The 27,170-nt window shown below is 29.1% G+C and overlaps 1 protein-coding gene across 1 annotated transcript; it reads right to left on the bottom strand.

The window, feature by feature from the left end:
• Window positions 1–7,080: 7,080 nt before the first annotated feature.
• LOC116767000 (uncharacterized) lies at window positions 7,081–10,612 on the bottom strand. Its single transcript, XM_061521611.1, has 8 exons — window positions 10,485–10,612; window positions 9,969–10,217; window positions 9,620–9,885; window positions 7,973–8,159; window positions 7,733–7,832; window positions 7,560–7,664; window positions 7,336–7,491; window positions 7,081–7,192 (listed from the first exon to the last, which is right to left on the bottom strand). Exons 1-8 carry the CDS (start codon window positions 10,610–10,612, stop codon window positions 7,139–7,141), a joined length of 1,245 nt encoding a protein of 414 aa, XP_061377595.1. The 3' UTR covers window positions 7,081–7,138.
• Between the last annotated feature and the right edge of the window lie 16,558 nt (window positions 10,613–27,170).

The raw sequence follows: 27,170 nt of genomic DNA, 5'->3' as shown, positions 1-27,170 counted from the left end.
TTAGTTTGAAACTGGTTTAACTTTGAGTTCAGTTGTTATTATTTTTAATCGATACTTATATTTAGCGAGCTGGTATCTTTCTGTATTGAATAGTTTTGATAATTTGAATGACAGCATTTTGGATAAATAAATGAAATAAAAACAAAATGAACGTCTGAGCTAATATTATTAAAGAATATGTTATATGAAACAATTTTTAATTCATTTAAAACATTCTCATAACGTTACCGCATTTTCCATCATATCCATATATTCAGACGAAGGAAATAAAATGCCACTCAACTGTGGGAACGACACTAAACGGACATTACAACTGCATTTAACGACTCTGGACACTTTGAAAAGTGTATCTTACAATAAGCACTTCAATTCTTGCTTGGTTTTTGAATTTATTCTACACTATCATGAAAATTATTTTGTTTTTTACACGATAATGCAAAAACGTTTGGGTAGGTTTTATGTAGTCTTTAAACGGTTTAGGTTTTCAGTACATTTAAAATTTCAAATTTTAGCATGCGACAACGATAACCACATTGATCGTTTGAATTTTCATTCCATTTACCCATCATAGGATAAAGTAATAAGTATATAAATATACCATACTAGTGTTTAAATACAAAAAAAATATATGACGATTTAACGAAGGCATTTTTTGTATTTTTTTATATTTATAAATACGTCAAAGTTTATTGCTCTATCGGCAGTATGTTTCGCTCTTTTGGCTTATGCCGATGTAACTGTTATTTTATGAGGACCACGTTGTGTAAGAGAATACTAATCATTATTTTTTGTCTTTGAAAAATTAACCCAAGTATTAATTACTATGTAGGTTTGTCAATATTGACTCTTAACTAATTTATTTACTTACTGAATTTACTCATATATTTAGAAGGGATAAATGTATTGAGTGACTGTAAAAATAATTAAAACCCCTTAAATTATAGCACGTATTTATTAACTTTATGTCATAAAACGAAGCTATGAATTCTGTTATTTAAATACAGTTCAAAGTTTTAATATCTTTGCTAAGGAGTTGGAGTCTTAAACATAATTATTTTTTAAAACGGGTACGATGAATAGGTCATACCTCGATGATCTTTAAAAGTTATTAAGTGGCAAACTTTCGAGTTCGTCATCTTTGAATTAATTCAATTTATACTTCTGTCTTACTAATATTTTTAAATAAAATATTTTATTCTTAAAAAAGATATTCAAAACTAGATTAATGGCAACTAAAAACAAATTCGTGAATTTTCAAACATTTTATTTATTATACAGTAATATAATAACTGAATTTAATCTAAATGTCACCTAGGTTATAAATACAAAAGTATTAGAGGAATATGGATGATTGGTTAGTTTCATTGTTCACAACAAAGTGTCAAATAAATATTAAAAAAAATAATGTTTTATTTTAAATAACATTTATCTTGTTTCATTTAGCTCAAATAAGTGTATATAAAACACAAAATTATACAAAAAAGAATATTGGACCAATTCAGGAGCACGCCCCAATTATTTCAACTATAGAGTTTTTTCAGCGAAAGCTTTTCATAAAGGTTTAAAATTCATCTAACCGATTTTTGTTCACAAAAGTTATTAATTTATTAGAATTAGGAATTATCTCGTCATTAGCTATTCTTCCTTAAGTTAGTCTGAAATAATAAAGTCCGATATGAGTTAGATCTGTCGTAGAAGCATGAAATTTTTTTTCACTGCTATAGGCGTACTGCAAAGTTCAAAGTTATTGTCAACTCAGTTTATCCCTCACCTACACGAAACTGAGAATCATTAAGCTTGTTAAAATCAGAGGCACTAGCTTTTATTGATGGTAACTGTTTATTAAAATCTCTTGTCTTCTATTAGGTGATTTTGAACTATGATTATTACTTTCAAATAACATATGGCGAATTGCTATCAGCGCCAAGAGACATTAAAAAACATATGTGTTTTTTTTAATTTTAAAATATGTAAAAAGGTTTATTCTTTCTGTATTTTTTATTGGAATGTACCAACGGGTAATATACTTACTCATGAAGTTCATTAATATTTACTTTTAGTATTTTAAATATCTAATACATTGTAATTAATGATGTGTTTACTGATCTATGATTTAAGAATGAAATGCATACTATTTTTCTACAGTTATTTTAAGGTAGTAAGGAAATTGGACATCCAATAAGTGAATCGGACTATTTGTTTGTCTCGGTTCACCTCGCCGGCACACACGTGACTCGAATATACATCCATACTCTTGATATAAGATCTTTTTATTTCACAATTCCATTTCAACTGCAAACCTCGTTCTCACTGTAGAATTGTTTTAAAAAATTGAAATACAATCACTTATTTGAACTTTTATATCATATGAAATATATATCTTGCATGTTTTATAGTATGAGTCATAACCGTTTTAGAATTCTCCTGAAAATTCTAGATTTAAATGAGAACAGAGAAACGGCACCGAATAATTAAGTTATTATTTTCAATACCATTAGAGCAGAATATTCAATTGGAAAACAATATTCTAGTTTCAAACTTTGTTTTCTATTTCATTGGTTTGAATTTTATTGCTACAATTCCCCTTGAACATTGTAATTTTGAAATAAAATTGATCAATCAACATATTCTACTTTAATATACTCTCCTTTGAACGTGGTGGTTCATTCATGAAACGGATTTATGAATGAACCACAATGAATAATAGAAATAATGAAAGGAAAGTTTACAAAAGCAATTTAGACAACCTTATGTCTGCTTATTACCTTGGTTTGTAGTTATAACACAAAAGAAAATATATTTGTGTCAAGTAACAAAAAATATATCATTTTTCATCGTCTCAAGAGTCGTTGCAGACTCGACGTGGTCATCACGTATAAATGATCTGCATACATAAAGACTTTCATGGGAAGATAGTTGCAGTGGTTTCCCCTTGCCTTCTGCACCAGCCCTTTTTTTTGGGGCTATTTAGACCCCAAGGCTTGCTGTAGCCTGTTCCTGCCAGTGGTATCTAAATACTCTTAGAAAGTACATATGACTCGGAAAAGATCACATTGGTACTTGACAGGTTTCCAACCCGCGCCCTCACGTATGAGAGGCGGGCCTTTAACCTCCAGGCCACCACGACTTCAAAAAAAATAATAGAGAATGAATAATACATAACTTATCAAACTATTAATTTTTTTTTCAAGCGAAGTATGAAGATGTGGAATATGTGACATAATTATATAATATTTCAGATAACAGAAGAAGGCTAAAAGGCTAAAAAAAAACGAAAAAAGGTTACCATAGGTGTAAGTAAAATTTTAAATATGATGATGCACAGATCTTTATAATATATCAATATTTTCCCATGCAAAACATTTTGAGACCAATATATCTAGATGCTTTAACCGTCAAGATTTGTTCGATGAAAAGGATAGCTTACAGCTGTCATAAATTCCAGCTTGCTAAATCTGGAGCTTCGTTTGTCAAGAACGTCAACTGTTAAAAGAAGAAGACATATCGGAAGAAGTTTAAAAGATTTTATTTCAGCGGTAAATGAGTATTTAATAATTCTTTCTTTTATCATCAGTTGAGATTAATGAAAATTAAATAATCTAACAAAAAAAATTTCGTTTTCTTCTCTGATAAGCATTAGGACGGAAGAACTTTTAAGTTTTATCTAATAAGCGTGACAGAAAGAAGTAAAAAAAAGTGCATTAGTAAGATTTTGTATCTCACATATTTACCTTGCATATAGATTTTTTGAACCTGTTATGAGGATAAATAAATGATTATTATTTTGGTATCAATATACTCGGTAAAAAAAGGAAAATAACGAATTTAAGCGTATTAACAATTCATAGCAAGTACTGACTGTCTATTTAAAAATAAACTTTTTTACATTTTAATCTTAATTTATTATTTTTCGACTTTTTATTTTTTTACATTAATGTTGCTGTTTATGAAAAAAAAAAAATTAATAAAATTTAAGCGGTCTTACAAGGACATTTGAAAGGTTTTATTTTTAATATATTTTTTAAGCTTCTTAAATAAACACATACATTTATATCAGATGCAGAAACCTTTATTATTTGATGGAGAAAATATATACGTTATAGCTCCCAGAAGATGGATCCGTCGTTGTCAACTTTTAAGTGATTGGATCAAATAAATATAAAATAATATGCTTTGTATATTAATATTTATATAATGTTATACAGATGTATTACAGGTAGAAACTGTAACTTCCAAGTACCTCGAGTATAAAATATATGATACCAATTTCACTACTCTAGTGTTATTTGAATTTATTGCGGTTTTAAAAAAACCAAAATCACGAAACCCTAACTTTCAAAGAACAAATTTAAAGTAAAAATTATTTGTAACAGTCTAGAAGTTTATCTCCATAGCTCAAAATAAAAGCTCCTTCTGATCTCTGAAAGGGTATAAACTGTGTTTTACAGGAAGCAAGTTTGTTGCTACATCACATAATTATTAATGAATGAAAGTGAAAAGTCGGTGTCCGCTTAAAATAAATATTTTGCGCAGTAAATATTGTTCGCTTACTGCTAAGAAAATTTAGCTTAAACTTTTCGTGGTTCTTGTAACTTAATAGACATAATGTCAGTATATTTATAAACAAAATACAAGTTAAATTATAACAATTTAGTTTTAATAGCAGGAATCACAGGTCACTGACCTATGTTTGATATGTCGAAAATTTATTTTATCTTTAAGTTTTAACCACTGATCAACCCGTCTACCTGTCTACTGTGAACAATATTTATTTAATGTGATGTGACTTCTTTTTATATTTAAAACGATTTAATATATATTCGTAAATATTAATAGTTTTATTTCTTCAAAACAGAGACAGAGAGTGTTAAAATACATGTTACTATATTTGTTTGGTAGACTTTCGCTATACATCAAGGATAAATTATATTTACTTGTTTTTATTTTGTTTTAATTGAATCATAAAATTCGTCCGCCTAATTTATGATAAATAGATTGACTCTATAAGAGAACAACATGTGCATAAATATACAATAAATGTCGTTTTATTTACGACACTTTGAAGTGATGCAGTCCTCTGTGAGGTGTAATCAGATGAAACATTCACACGAGCGCTCAATCGACAATTTGATTGTTCATAATAAAAAAAAAACATAGCAAGAGGAATATAAATCATGTCCAGATCGCCTGTTATGTATTAAACAAGATTTTTATTAGTTTTGATAAATTTATAGTCATATTGCTCTTCATATTTGTCATTTTTAATTTGTACAAAATGTTGGTAGAATGACGTATAGGTATTAAAAGTGTTCTATTGTTAAAAAATATTTTTTAAAAACCAGCATTCTAGAAATGCCTAAATTTTTCAAGACATAAATTTAATGGGAAGTGAAGAAGACTTGACTATACGGTTACACCTAAGGAGTCAGTTATATTTTAAAATTATCGATATATGTATTTAATTTTTTGAATCAACAATGCTCGACTATAATTTCCCTGTATAGGAAGTGACATTTAAGCTATATCTGACGAAAATTATACGCCAGTAATAAACTATTCAGTCTTGTCTTGAAGACATCCATATTTAAAATTAAGGAAGGAAAAAGGCTCGCTAGCTATTCCTTTTGCAATTAAGAAAACGAATCTCTACGTTTGAATATAGCGGTTATATATTAAAAAAATTGGGGTCCACAGTGTATTATGTGATACAAAAAAAAGGAAAAGCAAAGTTAAATAGTGCAATTTGTATTATATTTTTCTGGTGTCTATGCACAGGTGCTTATTGCACCTCTATAGAATGCTTTACCAGAAGTAAATAAATAAATAAATAAATTACTAAGGAAATCTCAACACTGCATACGATAAAATATCTGGAGAATGACAATTGACGCCTTTGCTTAAGATATATTAGATTAGTGTTTATCAAATCTTGGTTATATATAATAAGATTACAGATATAAAAATCTGTTTTAGCCATCTTACAACGAAGTCAAAAGCCTGGTTTGAAATTTGTCTAAACACGCCCCAATTTCAGAGATTGTTCAATGTTAATTTTTGAGCACACCAATACGATATCTGAATAGAACTGTTGTATTTTAAGGATATATTACCCAAAGATTGAATTCAGGTAAACGGACTCTCCTTGGAAGAAATAACAGACGGTTGTGTTTCCGTGGCGTCAAATTTCAAATGTGTGCCCTGCCCCATAGGGAATCTGCTAGAAGTTCTAAAAAAGGCACGTTCTACTAAGGTGTATCTTTTTAACTCTTTTTGATTCTGGCTAGCTCAAGAGCTAATTGACAACTCTAAACAAATTGTGTTGCCATTTTCATACACGAAAACATCAGTGAATAGCAGTTCACCAATGTGCCTAAAAATTGAGTTGCAAAGAAGACAGACCCAGGAGGAATTCTCTTCATTGACCGTTACTGGCTCGGACGAGCAGCCATCCACCGCTTCTGAACTAACGCCGAATATGAAAAATCCAGGCAAAACAATAAGGCTATCGTAATCAAGCCTGATGAAAGATTTTGAGACTTCAAGCGAAACTAGTTTGAGAATCTTTCTTGTGTAGGACCTTAAAACCGTAATGTTATGGATATTAGATACAGAAACAAGAACCTTTAATAATCCCCTAAAAACTATAAAAGGTATTAAAAAAGTCTAACCCCAACGTATTAACTATTATGAAGAAAACTCTCTGCTCAATTTTGGTTTAATAGAGTAATCTGTTTCTTTAACAGTACTGATAAGTAAACTTCTGATAGTTCTCACTACTTCTTCCTGTTAACCTGAACCTTATATTATGGATGTTCCTGCCCACATTATTTTTTAATCCTTCGTCTTTCACCAAAGTTCATCATCATAAATTGCAATTATTTGTCACAATTGGAAATATGATATGCAAATTGTATTTCAATTTAATTAGCTCTTAATGATACAACTATACTTCTTATTTTTTCTTCATATTTGACAATTTTGACATTTGAAACATGTATTCTTTTTTGAAATGATATCGTTTGAATATACATACGTGTACTTTGAACTAGTTGGGTAATAAAACTAATATTTAATATGACACTATATTATTTCAGAACATTTTGCGTAGTAAAACAAGTAATGTGTTTTAAACTACTCCTTAAATATTTGCTTGTCGCAGCATATTGAAGAAAGAATACGCTGAAGCCATTTTCTGAAAAATAAAGATATTAGATAATTCTTGTGAAAAGATTTCAGAATTTCAAAACAAATATAGTTGTTGATCTTATTTTTGAGTCATGGTTTCACTTTTTCTTTTTTTTGCCATGTATAATTATTCCAAAATATTTAACGAACATTAGAAAATGTCTGCAAAGAGACTTCTTCAAAGCCGGGAGATTTTATTGGCAGTGGCTGCAGCGACCTCTGCATGATGAGCAATAGGTAGGGTCTAATAACGGGACCAGCATTCCAGAATGGGATATTCCAGCAGGCATAGCAAATTGAATTAATCTAAAATGCAAAATAATAAATATATAATCACTATAAAACTGACGAACTAGATATATTTAGACGCGTACCTTAACGCAGAGAAAAGTGCACAAATAACAGGGAATAAATATCAAAGTAATAGCTCCAACGCAAAGAAGTATTAGAATGGCATTGAATTCACCTGCATCCCACTTCTAAAAAGTACAATTATTTAAAAAATTCTATCATTCTATGTTAATATTATATTTGTCAAAACTTTTACCTCGGTAGCTGCATATGCACTCAGACACACAACAGGGGCGCTGATTTTTTGTTCAAACAGAAGGAGTTTTTTATATACTTGGGCATAATGCTCCAATAGGCTATAGAAATGAAATTAAAAAAAATTTTAGTATGTAAATAAATAAATACTTACCTGCAAAATTCATTTTTAAACAATGAATCATATCCGTATATATTGAGCTATTTCAAAGATTTTTAATAGAATGAATTGAATATTTACGAAATCATAGAATAATGTTGTTGAATGATGTCTTTCATTCTAAGTTTTAATAAATTTGCAAAATACATCTCCATTTGAGTATCTCTCGTATGTGTGATTCCTTCCATGAGATCTTCAATGCTCCAAATGACTATGTCTGCTTTCAACGCTATTTCTCTAATCCACATTATCTGTGTACCTATCATAACTGAAAATTAACCACTGTTTATTAATTAATATATTCATATTAAACCGTATAGCCCTCGGGATTATGCTAGTCACTTCCTGCGGTATGTGAGTGGTAGAACGAGGGTGACTGTGTCTGACTTGTTAATGAATTGACTCACACGAAATCGTAGACCACAAATAAATCTTGGAAAAATCAATTAAAAATCTGTCCTAATTAATGTAATGGTAAAACTGTTATATGGTATAATAAATTGTTTTGGGCTTATTAAAATTAATACACATTTTAGTGTTAAAACTCATAACTTTACCGAAGATGAAAAATTGTTTACTTAAGCTGTTTTAATACAAAATGTGAAGTTATTTCTACTTTACGGTTAGAGATAAAAATGCAAAGTCATATCCAATAAAAGTATTAAAATATAAAATGCAAGAAAGACTTATAGCTTTAATTTTATTTTTATTTCTCTTTCATGTTCAATTCATAGCGACTCATTTATTCCACTCGTTCTATTAGGCCCACAAATTGTTAAGCAATTTTATATATAAAATAATTTGTGCTTTAAGAATAAAAAATAAGAAATTAAAAAATCTATCAAAACAATTTTGTATTTGACAAAACCAAACGAGTAGACGGCCCAATTGATGGAAGGTAGTCATCGTCGCTAATAGACATTTACAACATAAGAGATGTTGCGGATGCATTGCCGACTTTGACAGTGGAGGAGGGTGAGAAAAGGGAAAGGGCAGAAAAGGGTGGGAAAAGGGAAAGGGCAACCGGCTCTCTCACTCATCGGCCGAAACGCAGCCTTTAAAGGAATCTTCTGTGAGAGAGTCGTACTTCCGCGGTCGAGCCAGCCCATGTTCCAGCTGTAGTAACTTGACCACAGTTAGGCTGTACAATTCTAAAAAAAGAGTACTGAATCAAACGTACACGATGTATACATTATACATATGTGTAAATATTATATTATGTAACATATATATTCTATGACCCGATGCAAACGTAAAACATGGATGCCAGCAAACACTATGATCATAAGAATAATTTCAAAGTGATGCAATGATTTGAAATGTCAAAACGCGATCGAAATAGATTTACCAAATACTTTGTTTAAAAAGTAATTAGATAGAAATGGGTCTTTTAAATATGTATTTTATATACCCTTAGGTATGTATTTAGAATAATTAACTTAAATTATTTTTGTTTCTTTTTTCATATCATATACGTATCCCATACTATTATTCTTGCCTTTCCATTGTTTGCTAATATTTTTTTTGTTTGTTTTTCTCGGTTTTGAGTAATATGGAAATATCGTTTTCTCGTCCGTCACAGTCCACATACCCGAGGAGGTGACTAGTTTTGACAGGAGGACTATAACAAATAATGTTTACAATGGCATATTTTATAATAGCGATCGGAGTAGCCCAAGTGTTCTCTAAAAAAAGGCTGTATTATGGTAACAATACTAAAATTCTTACAAACATAATTTAACACATAAGCACAAATGCAAATATTCGAGAACATGAATGCTATTTCATAAGTTGGAGTCAATCCAAAATCAATTTCGAATATCCAGAAAGGGAAAAGCAGGGGTCTCTTTCTATCTCCAGAATTGTTAGTAATGGAATGAAATGCGAGCGAGCAAACAGCGAAGATTAGCATTCCTGAGCCAATAGCACCGGTGAAAACTATTGCCAACTTAAAGATTTTTTTTGTTAAGATTTGGTTGCGGAGAAACTTTGTTCTGTAAAGAGATAAATAAATATATATATATATATATATGTATACAAAGATAAAATATATAAGTGTAATACATCCAAATCTTACCTGTATTTAGAACCTTTACCGTAAATGTACTTAAAATCTTCTTCCATAATGCTGTGCAAAGCATAATAATTTATAACGTTTAGTCTCGTACAAGAAAGTATAAGAAGTTTATATGACATAATAAGAAAATATACTCCCGCTTCCGTAATGAAGGGGAGATCAAATATCTCTATTCCGTGGTAGATGGCAAGAGATAGAATGCCAGTTGCTATCAAAGCACAGAATATCATTATGATTTTAACAAAATACCTGCAATAGTAATATATTATGAAGATAACACATGAAATCGTTGGGAGCTAATGACAAAGTGTTGCTTTTAGGGGCTACTGGGAGGAACAATTATTATTAACTCTAATGTGTGGACATTAAAGACTGATCATGAAAAAATTACGGTGGGAAAACATATAAAAGAAGCGAAGTATGGATATAAAATATTGTTTTGCTTGTTTAGAAAATATATATTATAGGACCTTAATTATTAACGGAAATGTTATGTAACATACTGAAAAAACTTACGTCCATTTTGGTATAGGTTCATCCAAAACTTGGAATATTTTAAGAATTATGAAGAAAGCTTTATGAAACTCACGAGCAGTTGCATTTTTTACACTCTGATTTTCCTTTGTTTCATATAATTTTAACATCTCTTATGGTACTACTAAATCAGATATGAACAAATCACTTCGTGGCAATCATTGCCTTGTTAAAGTACGTTTTTTGCCTTATATATTTCTGTTCCCCTACCTACCAATATATAGTAATAAGTATCTAGAACACGAAGGTAGCGTCGATTATGATTGTGTTCCGTACAAATATTTGGTACCTAATACATAATAAGTTTTCGTCTAAATACTATTAATTTTTTATAATGTAAACGAAACTTAATTTCATATTTTCCTTATGTGAAAGTGAATTATTGATTTGGACATTGAAGCTGACTTATTAAGATTAATATATGTAACTTTTGTTTTAAAAAAAGCGTAGACAGAGCTATACTATAGCTTTGTAGTCACAATTACTTAAAGTGACAATTTGCTAAAATGCCTTGTCTTTTATTACCCCTTAATGTTTCTGGGCCATAATTTTTAGTTCCAAACAGCAGTCGCCACATCGCCTTGGGCTCTGTTATATAAACATCAAAGCGAAACTAGTATACCTTATGTGGGAAATTATAAGGTTATATATTATTTTAGTCTTACATTGGAAGTTGTCGGCTATTGTCAAAGTAATATTGAGTACTTTTTGTACAGAATGATAAATTATAATGTACAGCAAAATAAAAAATGTTAAAGGTATATCTGCTTTTGGCAAGTAGTACTCTTGTCTATTTATCTTTAAAAATTCTAGATCAATAATTAAATTATTTTTTTAATTTCATAATTTTTGGACGGGTATCAAAATAGGAAATATAGACAATTTCTCGATCATAATACTAAGAATAAGGGAAAAACCAAAACGAGTTGTATTATAATTACTTTATATAGTTTTGAAAATCCATTGATCAATTTGATCATTGTATTTTTTAGAACTATTTGAAGCTTACAGTAGTTAACGATATATAAGATTTTCAGGTGTACACATAAAAATGAAACTTAGTTTTTGGGATACTGCGAATCTGCCACGGTTCTGAGTAATCACGTTTGCTGTATAGGAACCGAAATGCCGGGACCACGCATATAAAATAATAAAAATAGCGCAGTATCCGTAAAACTTACTTTCGTACTTCTTTGTAATAACATAATGAGATAAATATGTACCTTTTTTAGATTCTTGATTATTTACTGTACTACATAAATTTATTTATTTCATTTATCAAGTAAAAAGCAAAAATATAATTAATTTTATTTTCATGTACTATTGTATTTTTTTAAGTTTCTTTTTTTGAAGAAACATTTGTTAAGCCCAGGGGAAACTTAAAAAATAGGATTATCTGTTCCAATTGTGGTATTATTTTTGAAATTTAAGATTTTCAGAACTCTCTCCATCAATAGTTAGAGATTTGACTTAATAATTGCTTCATATTTTTCCAAGTTAAATATTTGTAATCAAAATTTTTTTTAGAATTCTATTCTCAGTTTTTGTAAGAACAAGGTGAAGTTATTTTAATATATGAAGTTCCTTTATGTGAAATAAATACCATATTTACTATTTATCCGTTGGAGGTAGTTGTAGAGTCTGTTTAAGGGCTAAAATAGTTTTGAAACTGAACTAGTTTTGATGATTTTTAGTCCGCAATCATCAAAAAAGTTCACAAAATAGTGGAAGTGTAGTAAATGCAAGAAAACATTCTTGCATCCGTCTTAAAATCCATTTTATTTTTGTATCGGAATAGAAATTGCTCTTGGAAAAACCATAGAGACATATCCTCTCATATCGTAGCTATTGAACATTTGTCCCTAATAAAATTCTTCCTTTTTGGAGCCGATAAGCTGGAAAAAGAAACACTTCAATCATTCAAAGATTTAGTTATAAATCCTCATTCTATGCTCCTTTCTAAAGCTTGACGTTTAGAAGCTGCAGCTTTTTATCTTGCGACACATTAAAATATCTAGGTACCTGAGGTTAAACATAATAAATAATTAGTTAGCCTCTGTCTAGGAATAATTTTACATATACTCAAAACTTACTTGAATGCGACAAACGTAAATGCCATTATTGCGATAAAAAAATATTTAATATTTTTTTCTGATGTTTTTAATAAATTGTTAATAAGGTTGGAGATTTAACCATAGTTCCTTTGTTAGATTATATCCGAAACCATTACACGGCAAGTCTTAATATACCACGGAGGAAGCTGCGCTCAGATTTTTATTAAAGGATAGAATACAAGATGCAGTTATTTATCAATAAACGAATTTAATAAGGAAAAGATATTACAAATGCAGTCATTTGTAAATACTTTAACTATTTTTTCCCTTTTATTTTCCCTAGACTGTGCGATTAAAAAATATTCTAAATCATTTATATTAAAACTTTGCCAATTATCTCATTGACTACGTTTACACTTCAGTTCACAACTATAATTGAGATAATGAAGAGCATATCTTTATTTAACTCTCAAGACTGTGGCGTTTTTTTCTCTGTGGAACTGTTTTTCACCTTCCCTTCTCCTATTGACCAAAATTCTTTAAACTCACTTACAATGTCATTGCTATTTCTTTCTATTCAACGATTATTTTTCAACATTAAAGTTCACTAGTTAGCCATTACATCTCTTTTTTTGTCAAACAATGTAATTTATACTTCATAATAATACAACAAACGTACATACGGATTTAGAGCTATTAAAATGAAAACATATTTTTTTTGTAACATATTGAAAGTAAAAATTTTGTATCCTAATAAATTGAAATTCCTTATTTTTATGACGTTTAAAATATTTACTCGTAAAATGATGATTTACCGACTCAAGTAAGAGCACTATAGCTTAATTGGAAACGCGACTGGGACGCAATATCCCGGAAATTGGCATATTATGTAAATATTTTTCTCCCGTATAAAAACTATTTATACTTATTAGCTTATTTTTTATTTATTTATTTGAAGAGTTGGTCATTTTTGTTTAGAAAGACATATATAATTATTATGACCTCTAATACTCTAGTCATTGCTATTTTGCACTCACGTGTATAACTATTTTATGGTAATGTTACAGGTAATGGCATAAAATTAAAGTATGTACTTAATTAAATATTTACAGTCAAAAAGAACATAAAAGGTAGTATGCATATTTTTAATTATCTAATATAAAGTGAAATAAAAGATAAAAAAATCCATTCATTATCTACGTTTCATACTTGTTTGTTTGTCCCTGTTGTCACAGTTCCATAATCAGAGTCGTTACAATCCTGAATTATTGTTGTCATTGCCTGATCAATCAATCAAACCCAAAGACAAATTTCACTTGTTGAAGTGTAAGTAAAGAAATAATTATACTTTAATAGTATAATTATTACGAATGAACAGTTTGTTTCGTTTTCGTATTTTACAATCTATTTACATATTTTTACTTACAAAATATTGCGAGTAGAATATTAAAGAGCCCATATCTTTAAAAATCGGGCAACTATAAAAAAAAAATTTCTTAGCTGCCCCATCTTTTGAATTTACTACACATGTCTTATTATATGGCTGTTCTATAGAAATGTTTTCTGAGCAACCTTTTACAGATAAACTTATTAATGATGTAGCATTGCAGTGCTGTGAAGTTACAAAATATTAAGAGGTTTGCATGGAAAATTTGTGTGCAGAAATACTAAGACTTCCCAGGATTATGATCATTGTAATTTAGTTTTCTCGAAAAGTAAAAAACGGGTGAAGTAATGTGATTATATCATTTAACGAACACATGTACAACGTCAGTATGTCTTTTATTTACAACTAAATTACTCGGAATAAAATTATACTGTCGTGGGACTGTGGATTATGTAAAATACCTCCTAACACACTGACAAGTTTTATCGTCAGGGGAGAAGCCATTCCTAAATTGACATTTATGTTGGTATCAAGTGATATTATTAACTATTTTTGATATCTAAAATTTGAATCAGACAAAAAATTGTAGTTTATGTACTAAAAATTTGGTTAGGTGGAGAGAGGAGCTTGGATAGTGGAGTTGAGCGTTTAACGCGCGTTAGATAGGCACCCCTTAGACCTACAACTGGGTCGCAACTCCCAGGCACTGTTGAAGCGCCTCTCCCTGCAACGCCATGGTCCTGGCACCCGCACGGTGAATCCATGGAATGCTGAGAGGTTTCGTCTCTTCATGTAAATTTTTTCAAATAATAATTAATAATTCCCATTTTAATTTCACATAATTAAAGTTCAGGAAAAAAAATCGGTGAACATTTTGAAAAAAATTATACAATCACATTAAATAAAACCTAATTAATTTATTTTTAAAAATGGATGTTAAGAATGTTATTTAAATAATGCATTAATAACAATATGCTATCATTTATTGCACGCGGTAAAGTAAAACATTATATTAAAAAAAATGTAATTTGAAGTCAAAATATTTGTAACATTTTTCCAGAATTATTTTGATATAATTACAGAATTTCCAGCCACTAAAGATAAGTGACATTGAGATGATTGTCTTATGTATGTGACAGTTGTAATGTTCTCACATTTAGTGCTGTGACATTGTAATTGAATTGTGAGATATCGATATATAATAATCTCGCCTATGATATAATATCATTTTAATATTAAAAAGTGTTTGTGAATCCTTATTCGAATATCTTGTCCTGATTTGATACGGGTGGATCAAATTTCCTGGAGATATATTTATACATCCGTTGTATAATATATAAAATACACTTTCAAGTTTGTGTAGCTTAAATTGTGAGAATATTGAAATACTTATAAATATACATTTATTTGTATAGTGTCTATTTTTAGGATACGCGTTGAAAAATAGATCGCAATAATGACGTTTTTTAAATCTAATATAATTTAGAATAGATTTCTAACTTCACAGCCGTTCTGTATGCGAGTTAAACGAGTGAAATGTAAAAAAAATATTGAGGGAAATCCTATGCCTACCATTACGCTAAGAAATATCAGTTCGCTGTCGATAATAACATAAGTAACTATATAAGTTTAAAAACTTACATAAATATAAAACTTTTTAGACCATAAATTATTGATTTAAAAAATGTTAATATAATACACACATACGTACATATACACGAGTACATACATACAACACCAATCTTATTCAATAGAGATTTTATTATGCTTATTGTGCAGATTTTATTATGTAATGTCTTTTATTTTAAAATCAGAACAATAACTTGAAGATTCCTGGTCGTCATTGTTCTTTCCAGGGATTAAGTCACGTAGATGATTGAAAATTTGAGATCCGAATTCCACTTGACAATGGCTGCTATTACGTTTCTCTTATACTTTGTTTTTAAAGAAATTAAGAATACTGTATAAATCAAACGCTACAATAACGGATTATATAAACAAAATGTATACAAACATATAAATATTAATCGTAAATATTATATTTTAATTAACTAATTTGAAATATGTACACATATGTGTGTTAGCCTAAAGTCTAAACAATGCAAAAAGATATAAGGAAGCAGTCGCCTATTATTTTTCCTCTTTATATACTTATTGTGAATGCATATACTTAGTTGTTTTGATTATTTTGATTGTAAACAAGCAAACAACTTAACAGGTATAAATTGAAAAATACTGCCTAAGAAATGAACAGTACAAATCGAATTTACAAGTATTATATTTTAGGGAAAACAGTTGAATCTAAATGATTACATGAAATCCTTTATCCATTATAAATATTTAATCAATAAAATACAATCTTCTGAACCGTGTATATAGATTATATAATGTTCTATTTACGACACTTTGAAGTAAAGCAGTCCTCTGAGGGAGGTAATTAAGTGGAAGATTGAAACGATCATTGAGCCGAGTCATCGCGACTATTTATAATGTGAGAAACATCACAATAAAAAGCAAGCACTGTGACACCATTCGTTTCTACCGTCATTTTTGAAGCTTATTGTTTCGCTGCTGGTGCATAATAGATTTTTCGAAAACAAAAACTTTCGCGTAGTGCATGTTTTTGACTTTTTAATAAAAATGTGTGATGAACAAGGTGGAACGGTAACGAACTTTTTCAAATCTTTTACATAAAACGTTGTAAACTGACGGTAAAATGTGATAATGGTTCTGTCAGAAAGAATGCTGCTGTAATATGAGTTTGGATAAATAAACACGGAGATATTAGAAGTAAATCAGCATATTTTAAACATACATGAATCTTTAACATCCTCTCTTTCTTTAATAATTCAATTTAATACTATACTTATTTTCTTTATTCTACTTGAATCCTAGATTTCTTCTTAATTGTATTTTAAATTTAAGATTGTTTTTTTTACTATTTGGACAGCCTTATATTTTATTTTTTCTTCTGCATTTCTAAGATTAGTTGGTAAAGAATGCTTCCTAGCATTCGTCTTTTTTAAAAAAAAATCAGAGCTCAATGAATAATTAAATTGAATTGCGTTTTAAAATGTTAGGTATATTAATTTGTAATAAAATATTTTTTATCGTATGAACCAAAGTAACTAGCTATATTTCTTGAGTACTTTTAATTGTAAAGAAATGCTTTACATATACTTGCAAAGTGGTCTTCGAGAGTTAATTAGGACTCTGCTATCAGAGTGTGCTGAGATAATTCTGCGACAGTATCTAAATTCCCACGATGGCCTTTCTGAACAGTTTATTAAAACCTTGTGAACTTTTATGATACCTCTAGAACCCATCAGAATTGCCAGAGGAAAACAAATCAGGAGTAAAAGTAACACTGTAAGTGACATCAACAATTAGCACTGGAGTGTTACCTTTACCCAGGTCGCATTTTACAGCTATAACTTAAAAATCAATTCTAGCGGCTCTTAGTGGTATCTCGGCTCCGGTGCCTTTTTCTTAAAGCGTCAGCTGTCTAGGGAATGAATCATTTCTCTTTCCAATTCTTATATTTATTTTTAGAAGTTTAATAACACCACTGCCCCCCAATCAATTTTTCGAGGAAAAAAAAAACAGACATGACTATGGCGACAGATCTCGTCTTAATTTATTCGATTTCTTTGCCGAGCGATTTTCTAGTGTCTGCTGAGCTTAGCAGAAGCTTATTGATGACGATGCTCTTTTCCTTCACCTGCAATTTGACGTTAATACCCACCGAAACATCCATATCCGGGTACTGTGATAGTTAGTGATGCAGCCCATCATTCTCAAAAATGATTTTTGAAGTTGTCCGTTGGAAAGTTTCGGATAAAATAAATAATAAATTGTTGGACTTTTCATGAAAACATAAAAAGCAATATATTGTCTATATAGGATACATATAAATATATTCTTAAACGTACACTGCAGCTTTAAAATTTCACAAATATTACTTTATTACTTGATTTTTTTTTAAATTTATTACTACGTCTTCAAAATAAAATGAAATAACCGTTACATGTGAATATAAAAATGTTTTAACTTCTTAAGCTTTAAATGGAGAAGATAGTGCCTGTTTAAATAGTGTACAGTGTAAATAAAGTGCACCTCGTTTTAGAGCTTGATAAAGTGTATCAGACTAGAGAAGATGCTTTCTTTTAAAGAAAACAATGGCCATGATCTATTAAACTAATTCAAATATCAAAGAAATGAAAAATCATGCCTATAATAATTACATTCTAATTTCAAATGAATGATATATATTTTCTCTAGCACAAGTTTATAGTAAGAAATCTTAAACAGATTTAAATTGCATTAACCTATAATATGTTTATCTCAGTTTAACTTAGTGAGTCAATACGTGACTCGCCTCATCGAGCCAAACACGTTTGCTGCAAAAGTTTATTTAATACAAAATAATATTTCGCTCGCATCATGTTTAAGTAACTGTTAATCAGCTCACAGGTAGGAAAACTGTTGTTAACGTGTTTGCTCAAACTTTTTGATGCAGACCGTTCTTATCAACGAAAGTAATAAATGAAATAAAACATTATTTATGTTGTACATATTCTGTAATATAAAATGCTTATCATATTTAAATAAGCAACACTTTTCAATAATCTATAATTAATCAATAAATTTTAAATAAGAAGACTGTTCGAGATTTTTATAGTTAACGCTTCAATAAATTCAATGTCAAACTCAATTAAAGTGAAGACTGATCATAAAATATTTTATAGGCGGATCAACGTGATGTGCATCACTGGAATTCAATTATACTTGAATGAGGTGCTGGATATACCAAAACAGTTATGCCATTCATTTAATGTTTTTTATATTTTGTCCATTTTTATTATCATTGCGTAAATTCGAATGGATAGAGCTTAACTGTCTTTCCTCCCGTCGCTAGATGGTAATGAAGACGAAGGTGGTGAACGAACAATTTCAGTAACAGCCCATTCGACCTTATGTTGAAGACAACTAAGTTATAATTGAAAAAAAAAACACATGAGTGTGCGATCTGTTTCATTCCTTTCCTGTTCATATGATGAAATACGGAGGGTACCGCTTTGTCCTAAGTTGTTTGTAAACAAGAAATAGGTACTTGTGGAAATTATAAGGAACTTATTTGAAAAGGTTTATAAATATATAATCAGGTGTTTGGCACTTAGTGTATTTATTGGCCACTAATTTGGAACCGGTATTCGGCAACTTAAGCTCCCAGATAATTTAATCCTCACGGATTTTCTTTATTCTAAACCGTAATCGTTTTGTTTTTGTCAAATATTTATTTTGTATTATATCTACATTTAATTAAATTTGTTTTATTGCAACGGTATTCAATTGTTTTTTTCTTTCTCTTGCTGTACATATATATATAATAAATATAATTTTGTTATTATTGCTTTAGTAATAACACAATTATTACGTCAAGGAATAACACATACGAACGTATATTCCTTAATCAACATGAAACAATTTTGAGAAAGTTTATTTTAATTAGAGCAAAGGCGGTCAAATCTTAAAAATTTTACTATGACAACTCTCGGATTTAATATCTGGGCAGAACTGGATGAAGACTTCACTTCTCCAGGTATTTCATAAATTATTACTGAAATTTTAAAAGACTAATGGATGTTTTAGAGTGAAGTAGTTAATTATTTTTAAGCAAAGTTCAGAACTGCTACCGACTGCTATAGACTTGGATTACATGTTGGACGCAGCTGGCCAAACTTAAACAGAGACTTTATCATCAGCTGTTTCTTTTAAATACTTCGTTTTATCGAACGCTGTCACGCCTTAATATATTTTACATCGGATAACTTATAATCAATGATCTAAATAAATATTTTCGATATCGACTATTCTACTATAGTCATTTATATGACATTGATGTATTCTTCCACATTTTTATTACAATATTTCTTTTTAGGGTATTAATTATATTATATTTTTTAATTGAAATAAAAAAAATCGTTAATTCTTTAACAAAACTGGCTCTGTTATTGAAAACATTTTTAAGCTATTTAACGCACAATGGACTCCGGCATTTACAAATTATATACACGTCAATAACTTTTTACGGATGATTAAAACTAATTGGTTTATTAAAATTTATTAGTTTAAAATTAAAAAAAAAAAACATTAATCACTTGGACCTGTATATAAAATTTTCAACATATTGAAAAGAGTGTTGAATTTTCAATCAACGACAAATCTAAGCCTTAAATTCTTTGTTGTCCGTTATGAAATTATAGATTATTTATTAATAGTAGTCGAGACAGATTGAATAGAACTATTAACAGTTCTTATTTTAGTTATTTTCAGGAGCAATATTTTCAGTAGAGAGAATTTACTAGAAACTAAGAAGATGGCACCAATTTTTTTTATTAATAGTTATATTATAAATAAATCTGAAATGTTTTTTCAGAATTAAAATCTTCATAATCTAAATAGAAATATTTTTTTTTTATCATTATCCCAGCATTGCTCCTGGAAAACTACTACAAAGCCTATATTAAAATAAGTACTTATGTGTGTTCAAAAATTAAAAAAAATTTAAGTAGTCCACAAAACATAAATCATTTTTTAGTTGTTACTTAAAAAAGTATATATTCTTGAAATGCCTTTTTCGACCTAAGACTTGCCTCCGTAAAAAAAAATATTAGTGATCTGTACTTACAATGTTTCATCTAAATATCTTTATTATAAGTATAATCTGTACAAAATAATCACTTTTTTATAGTTTTACTATAAGTGAAAACACAAATATTAATCCTTTTGAACAGGAGGACAAAATCCTTAGCGGTTTAAGTATGGAAATAAATTAATTGAAAATAAATTAATTTATTAACGTTCAGCGTCCTAAATGTTCTGTAACATTCGAAACTGTTTCATCAACTTAATGTAATCTATTTATTGTACGCGTGAAGATCCAATCTCGAGTTTAATTGTGTTTAACCCACAATCCCTCTCGTTGTTACTAGTTGACACGTTTGTTACAATCTTAAGTTTCTTTAAAGGGGTGTATTTAAAATTTAATGTAAATCTCAGTGAAGTTTACTATTTGGAAAACAGGAATAGGATAAAATATTACTTTGGCCATGGTTTTAGTTTGATCGTTTTAAAGTTACATTGTTTCCAGTGGAGAAATAATAATTATTTACAATGAATGGTTTTAAAAAATTATATCATAATTACAATTTTGTGACTTTGGCGAAAACGTTCGATTAATTGTCATTTATAAATATAGAAGTTGATTTTAAATATTGCAATAATCAAATTGTATTACTTGAAAGTTAATTTTACTTAAATACATCATTATCGCTCCTAATAATTTTATTTAATTAGAGTATTATTTTCTATCTTAACCGCTAGATGTCACCAGTTACCACTTCGTGGCCGGATTCGAAATGTACTCCATCATCTCGGATTACTTCGTCTATTATGCAAAGCGCCATCTTTTCGTTGTCAGCGTAATGTACGAATATAATATCCCCGATGTATATTGAATTTTCCAATCGCAATCAAGATTATTTATTATGAAAAATAATTGATTTTGTAACTATTTACTCTCATTTATTCACTTGAGTGAAATGTATAGTTTTAATTAAAACAGAAAAGACAGATATTATTCAATTTATGAACTCTACGTGTCATTTCGAAATCAACACAACCTAATATGTTATACGAGATTTGATTCAAAATATTTTACGTAATTAACGCGAAGCATTTAAATTTACATATTCAGACAGATTGCACTCATCACTCGTGACAGCACGTAATGCATTTTTTCTGTTGCTAAACCCGACTCAGCACTATACACAGTACATAATTGCATAGAATGATAACGTTGCACACCATATAATATCTATTACTGAGATTATTTTGCAGTTTGAAACGGAACATATTAGATTAACTTTATACTTGGCTTTCTATAAAGTTCTACAAGATTAGACTTTTCATTCAAAGACACAAGGACATAAAATAACAAATTATTATTCGAAATATTCTGTATATTCTCATTCTGACTATAAATATATATATGATTATAATTTATAGACATAGTATCTTCTGTTAATTTTTCATTGTGATTTTCATTTCGCAACCATAATATTTATCATATGAACGCTATTTTAATAATCTAATTGAAATATTTAACGAAAATGTTCAGTAAATGAAAAATTTATCGAAAATGTTCAGTAAAATAAATTATTTGGAATAAAAGTTTTACTCGTATCGTGGTTTTTGAAAAACCTTACTATATTGTTTTATGGTATCAATTTCTTTATTTATTCAATTGATTATTTTTGTCGTTGTTTTATTATATACTTTATGTCGACTTAGATTAAAGCATATTTTTTGTTAGCAGTCTTCTTAATTTTGTTTCATCTCGTATAATCTTTGTGTTTTTGGTTATGACGTATTTAATTGTGATATATAATTTTCGATATCATTATACAATTATTGTTTTGTTCCCTGGGGTTTTTGGAGGACAATGATCCAAATAATGAAGCGCTGCTTAAAGTTATCCTTTCGCATACTGGGATCATATTCAGTGCTATGTAAGCTTTGAGACAGGTTTCAAAGTTCGTGTAATGAATACGTGACTTATCTTCGTGTTTCAGGCTGAAGTAGCATCACTCATACCTCTTAAATGCTTGCGCTCTTCCAGCTAACATGTGGCCTATTGTTCGAGTTTTATTACCTAATGAAACCAGCTATAAACTTATGTAATTGATGTGATATTAAATGAAGAGATAAAAAGGATTATTCCTTTATATTCCCGCTGTATTTATGGTTATGAAATATTTATGTTGGTTTTTATTTTTAAGAAAAGTTTTGCCTTTTGTTATTGTTAAAATACGTTTTGAAATAAAAAATATATAATTGGATTTAAATTTAATAGCTGTATAAAATATTATGTCTGTTTTTACCTATTGCAAAAAAAATAAGGGCATTATTTAAAAGAACCCTCGTCCAGATGCAAGGAGTAGTTTCATCTTTGCTCAAATATAATTATTTATCAAGGAAATAATACAAATGGGAGAATATTTGGGAAAAGATGTCTTCCAGTCACATCTTGATCACTACTCACGCTCGACGTTGTTATCTAACGCTGTTCATGTACTTTTAAAGTAATTATTCAAAATTTTATAAACATTATACTTACTTATTTTAAGTAAGTATAATGTTTTAAAGCACTAATAATATTCTGCAAGAGATGTGTCTAGGATGCATATACGTAATAGTTGCAAGGCTTTATATATTTACGTATGTGAGGCTTTTGTGTCGTAAAATAAATGCATAAGTTTTTAACAGGTACGTATAAAGTATATTAAAAAGTTTGGTTATGTAAAATCCTATTTCTGTAGTCCATGTCTTAGTGTCGAGGATAGCTGGTGGTCAAATTATTTTTATTATATTTTTAGCACCATAAATCAGTTAATCAACTACCATATGTTTTTCGAAATATTTAAGAACTATTGTGTGAATAATATTAAGTAAGGTCTGCAAAGATTTAATTACCTTTCCATATAAGGCAGCCTGGCGTAGGTTACCAATATATGTTCATTAAGACCAACTTTTGTCAAGAGACCTAATATTATTTAGCGGGTAATTAGAAATGGTGTTTACAAAGAATATTAAAATTAAGATAGAGTAGAAGATAAAAACTTAGTATTATTAAACTTATTAGCATTGTTTGAAAAGATTTCATTTAATCCACCTAAAATACTCATCGTACACATTATATTATTTAGTTCGAGTTAAAAAAAACCAATAACACTAAACACATTCTTGATTTATAAATCCGCTTTCACAATTTTGTCTTCTCGTGATATTGTATAGCTCTTCTGTAAAGGGCAGAGGTAAATAATATAATAGCAAGTCGTTTATCGATATAAGGCTACCGCTAAGCGCTCTCCACTAGAATTAGAGCGAGGCGACGTGCCACTAAAAGGATAAAATCCTTTAAAAGCATGACAACATTCAGGTACGAAGGAAGATGATTTTGAATTAATTGTTAATAATATATGTGGTAATCCCAAAATATTAAAGCATTAAATAATATAAATATTATTGCAAACGGAACAAGTAAAACATTTGTTATTTCGTATATGGAACACCACAGATGATTTATCTTCGTGAGCCTCAGTTACGCATAAAAATTATAAAAAGTATATTTTTATATTATTTTACTTAACACTGGACTTTATTAATACCATGTCTATTTTATTGTAATCTTTTACATTCGTCTCGTGAGCCCGTGCGAGTGGTCGTCCCTGGTGACCGACTAATTGGTATTTTTCAGATACTCAGTCTTTTCATAAGGCTTTAATGTGTTTTCCACTTTATAAGAAGGTTGTATACATAAAATATGCCTACAAATACTTGTAAAATAGTATTGAAATTTTGTTGCTCAACATGTTTAAAATACGATAATAAATAACAGTTTCATATAATCGATTACTGAACGGTATAAAAAAATATGTATGTACGGTTACATAAAATATATACAAAATAGAGCGTCCATCAACTTATTGTATTTTTTATTATACTTTGTTGAGGTCTGGGATGTCGCGAAGAAAATTTTAATAAAGGTATCAAATACCTGGTCTGTTGTTACCTTAAGAATGATACTTACCCGACAACAGAACTTCATTTTTAACTTGTACATTACAATTCAAATAAAATTTATGTTAAGCTAAAATGTTATGTAACATTTTCCAACATTAATGGGGGTGAGGTGGTATTTTATTTTAAGTATTGCGTTTACAATAATAAAAATATATACAAACATGAATAATAAAATGAAATTTAGTTTCAGACAAATATTGTTTCAATTCCCATATCCATCATGTTAAATACATAGATTTCAATTAAATATAGATCAGGATTTGTAGCAATCCTAACTAATATGATTATTTAATAATGCGTTTGAAACTGTACAGTGCCATCAAACTTATTATTTGCATTACTAACATTGTAAAGGGTTAAAATTATTATTAGGAAAAGGCTGATGGGTGATTTTATGAACCTCCTCATTAGCTGACACATCACCGCAAAGTATAAGTTAAAATTTATACTTAAATTATGAGTTGTTATTGAAATTTCACATGTTATCAGAGGCACAAGTATTAAATTTGATACAGAAGGTCAATGGCGTTGCTGGCTAGTTACCATATTTATTTTTCAAAAACTTTTTATATCTGTCTGTATCTTACGAAGTCCTTTGACAACGTTATACAAAGTACACTTTAATATGTATGTTTTAAATGATTGGCTTAGGGCATAAAGATAGATTAGACATTGAATTTAAAAAAGAAGTTTTTTTTCTTGAATAATTTGCAACGCATTAACAATATCCTTATGGTACAAATGCCGATGGACGACGGTGGCTACTTCCCATCAGGTTGGCCATTGGCCGTTTCCCTTTTCACACAGAAAAAAAATCTTTCTTCTACAAATTAGAACATAGAAAAACAAAGACATTAAAAATAATAATGAAATATCTTCCCTGTAGGTTTCAGTGTAAATTAAATAACTTACCATTAAAATACCAGAGGACCTACAGTTAATTACTCCCGCCTGAACACTAATATTTATTTTTTAAAACCAGTTATATTTTTGTTGACCTAGGATTTTATTTACATGTAGGTCTTACGACACGTGCTTAAGTATAATTTTATAGGTCACTTAACAATTGTTTAAAAAGCAACCTTGTAAAAAATTTTTCGCTTTTTAAATCAAACAAGTGTCTTTCAGTAAGCCGTTTCAATATTGTTTTTTTCCCAGCACGAGTTATAGACAAATATTTAATATCTTTTGTTTTTTTAACACTTCATGTTTGCAATTCTTTGAAAGCATATCATTAAAAAAACGTTACAGACATCTTATGTATTGCATAGCTAAATATTCCACCCTTATGAATATTGCAGGTTTTTCAGTTTTACTTCAGTATTTTTCGCGTCTTACTCCAGTAGATAAGGTTTTGCATGCAGTCAAAGTCAACTCCGCCGTCATATCGTATTTGAAATAATTGAAAATCTTCTTATCATAACTGTTCCTCTACTACGAATGGTTTATTCAAAGAAATCTTATTTAAGTTTTATTCTAGCTTATACCTTTTAATGCGTTAAAATCATTTTTCATAACGAATTTTTCATAGAAAAACAATTTTTTGTTCAAAATAAGTAACAGTTTATAACGTTTTGATAATGTTTGGGTGTTATTGGCAATATTGGTATTGTGATAAATTTAATCAGCTTGTTAAATTACTTTTATTAATTGCACACACCATACATTATAGCTAGCTAGCTCTTTAGTCATTGTGTCTGCCCTTTGATGAAAGTTTTGTCTACCCTAATAATAATCGTTTTACTTGTCTATTATCTATTAATTATTTTATTACACATGGCTCTGGTAATGTAACAAATATTTATGTATCTATTTTTAATATAAATTAGATTTTATTAATGGTTTGACTATAACTTAAGTTAATGTATTATTTTGAATTTTTTTTTATTCATCTATTGCATGTCGCATTAAATCGGCCAGGCAGAAGGGGTGAAGTGACAGGTTGAGCAGCTAAGACCACGGTGCCTCGTGAACTTATATAACTACACCACACTGCTGTCTTTTTAAAAGTTATAAAAAAAAATCAATATAACCCACAATCCATCTCTTTGTTTAAAATTTAGCGCATTATAAATAATTAAATAAATAAATAATAATCAAACTGAAAATAGTAATAAGACAATATTTAAATCTCAACCATTCCTTTGGAGATCATTAAAACTTCAATCACTAACGAGGTGGTACTATGCACTTCAAGTGGAACATTTGACCCGTGAAACATGTCTTTGTCTCTGTCAAAGCCTTAACGCATGTACTGTTTCAAAGGGACGCTCAAATATTATTCTACAGCGCGTCTTCTTAAATATAAATGTTTATAAATTAAATAGTCATCCTACTGACATGATTTATTTTTGAAATTGTGACAATTGTTAGATTAAATTTAATTTATTTGCTTTTTAAATTGACATTTAAAGTTGAATTGTCATAACTGTAGTAAAATTGTAATTCTATTAGTATCATTAGTTGACAGTATCGGGGTCGACAGGTGATTTACATAATCAGATTACAGCGAACGTGATAGAAACGAGATTACAAATCACCGTCAAATAAATATGATGGATTTTCATTTAGATATTACAT

This window comes from Danaus plexippus, chromosome 10 (genome assembly GCF_018135715.1).
Source record: "Danaus plexippus chromosome 10, MEX_DaPlex, whole genome shotgun sequence".
In the NCBI taxonomy this organism is placed as follows: domain Eukaryota; kingdom Metazoa; phylum Arthropoda; class Insecta; order Lepidoptera; family Nymphalidae; genus Danaus; species Danaus plexippus.
The sequence above is the reverse complement of the archived record's forward strand: the minus strand, read 5'-3'. Positions and strand labels throughout refer to the sequence as shown.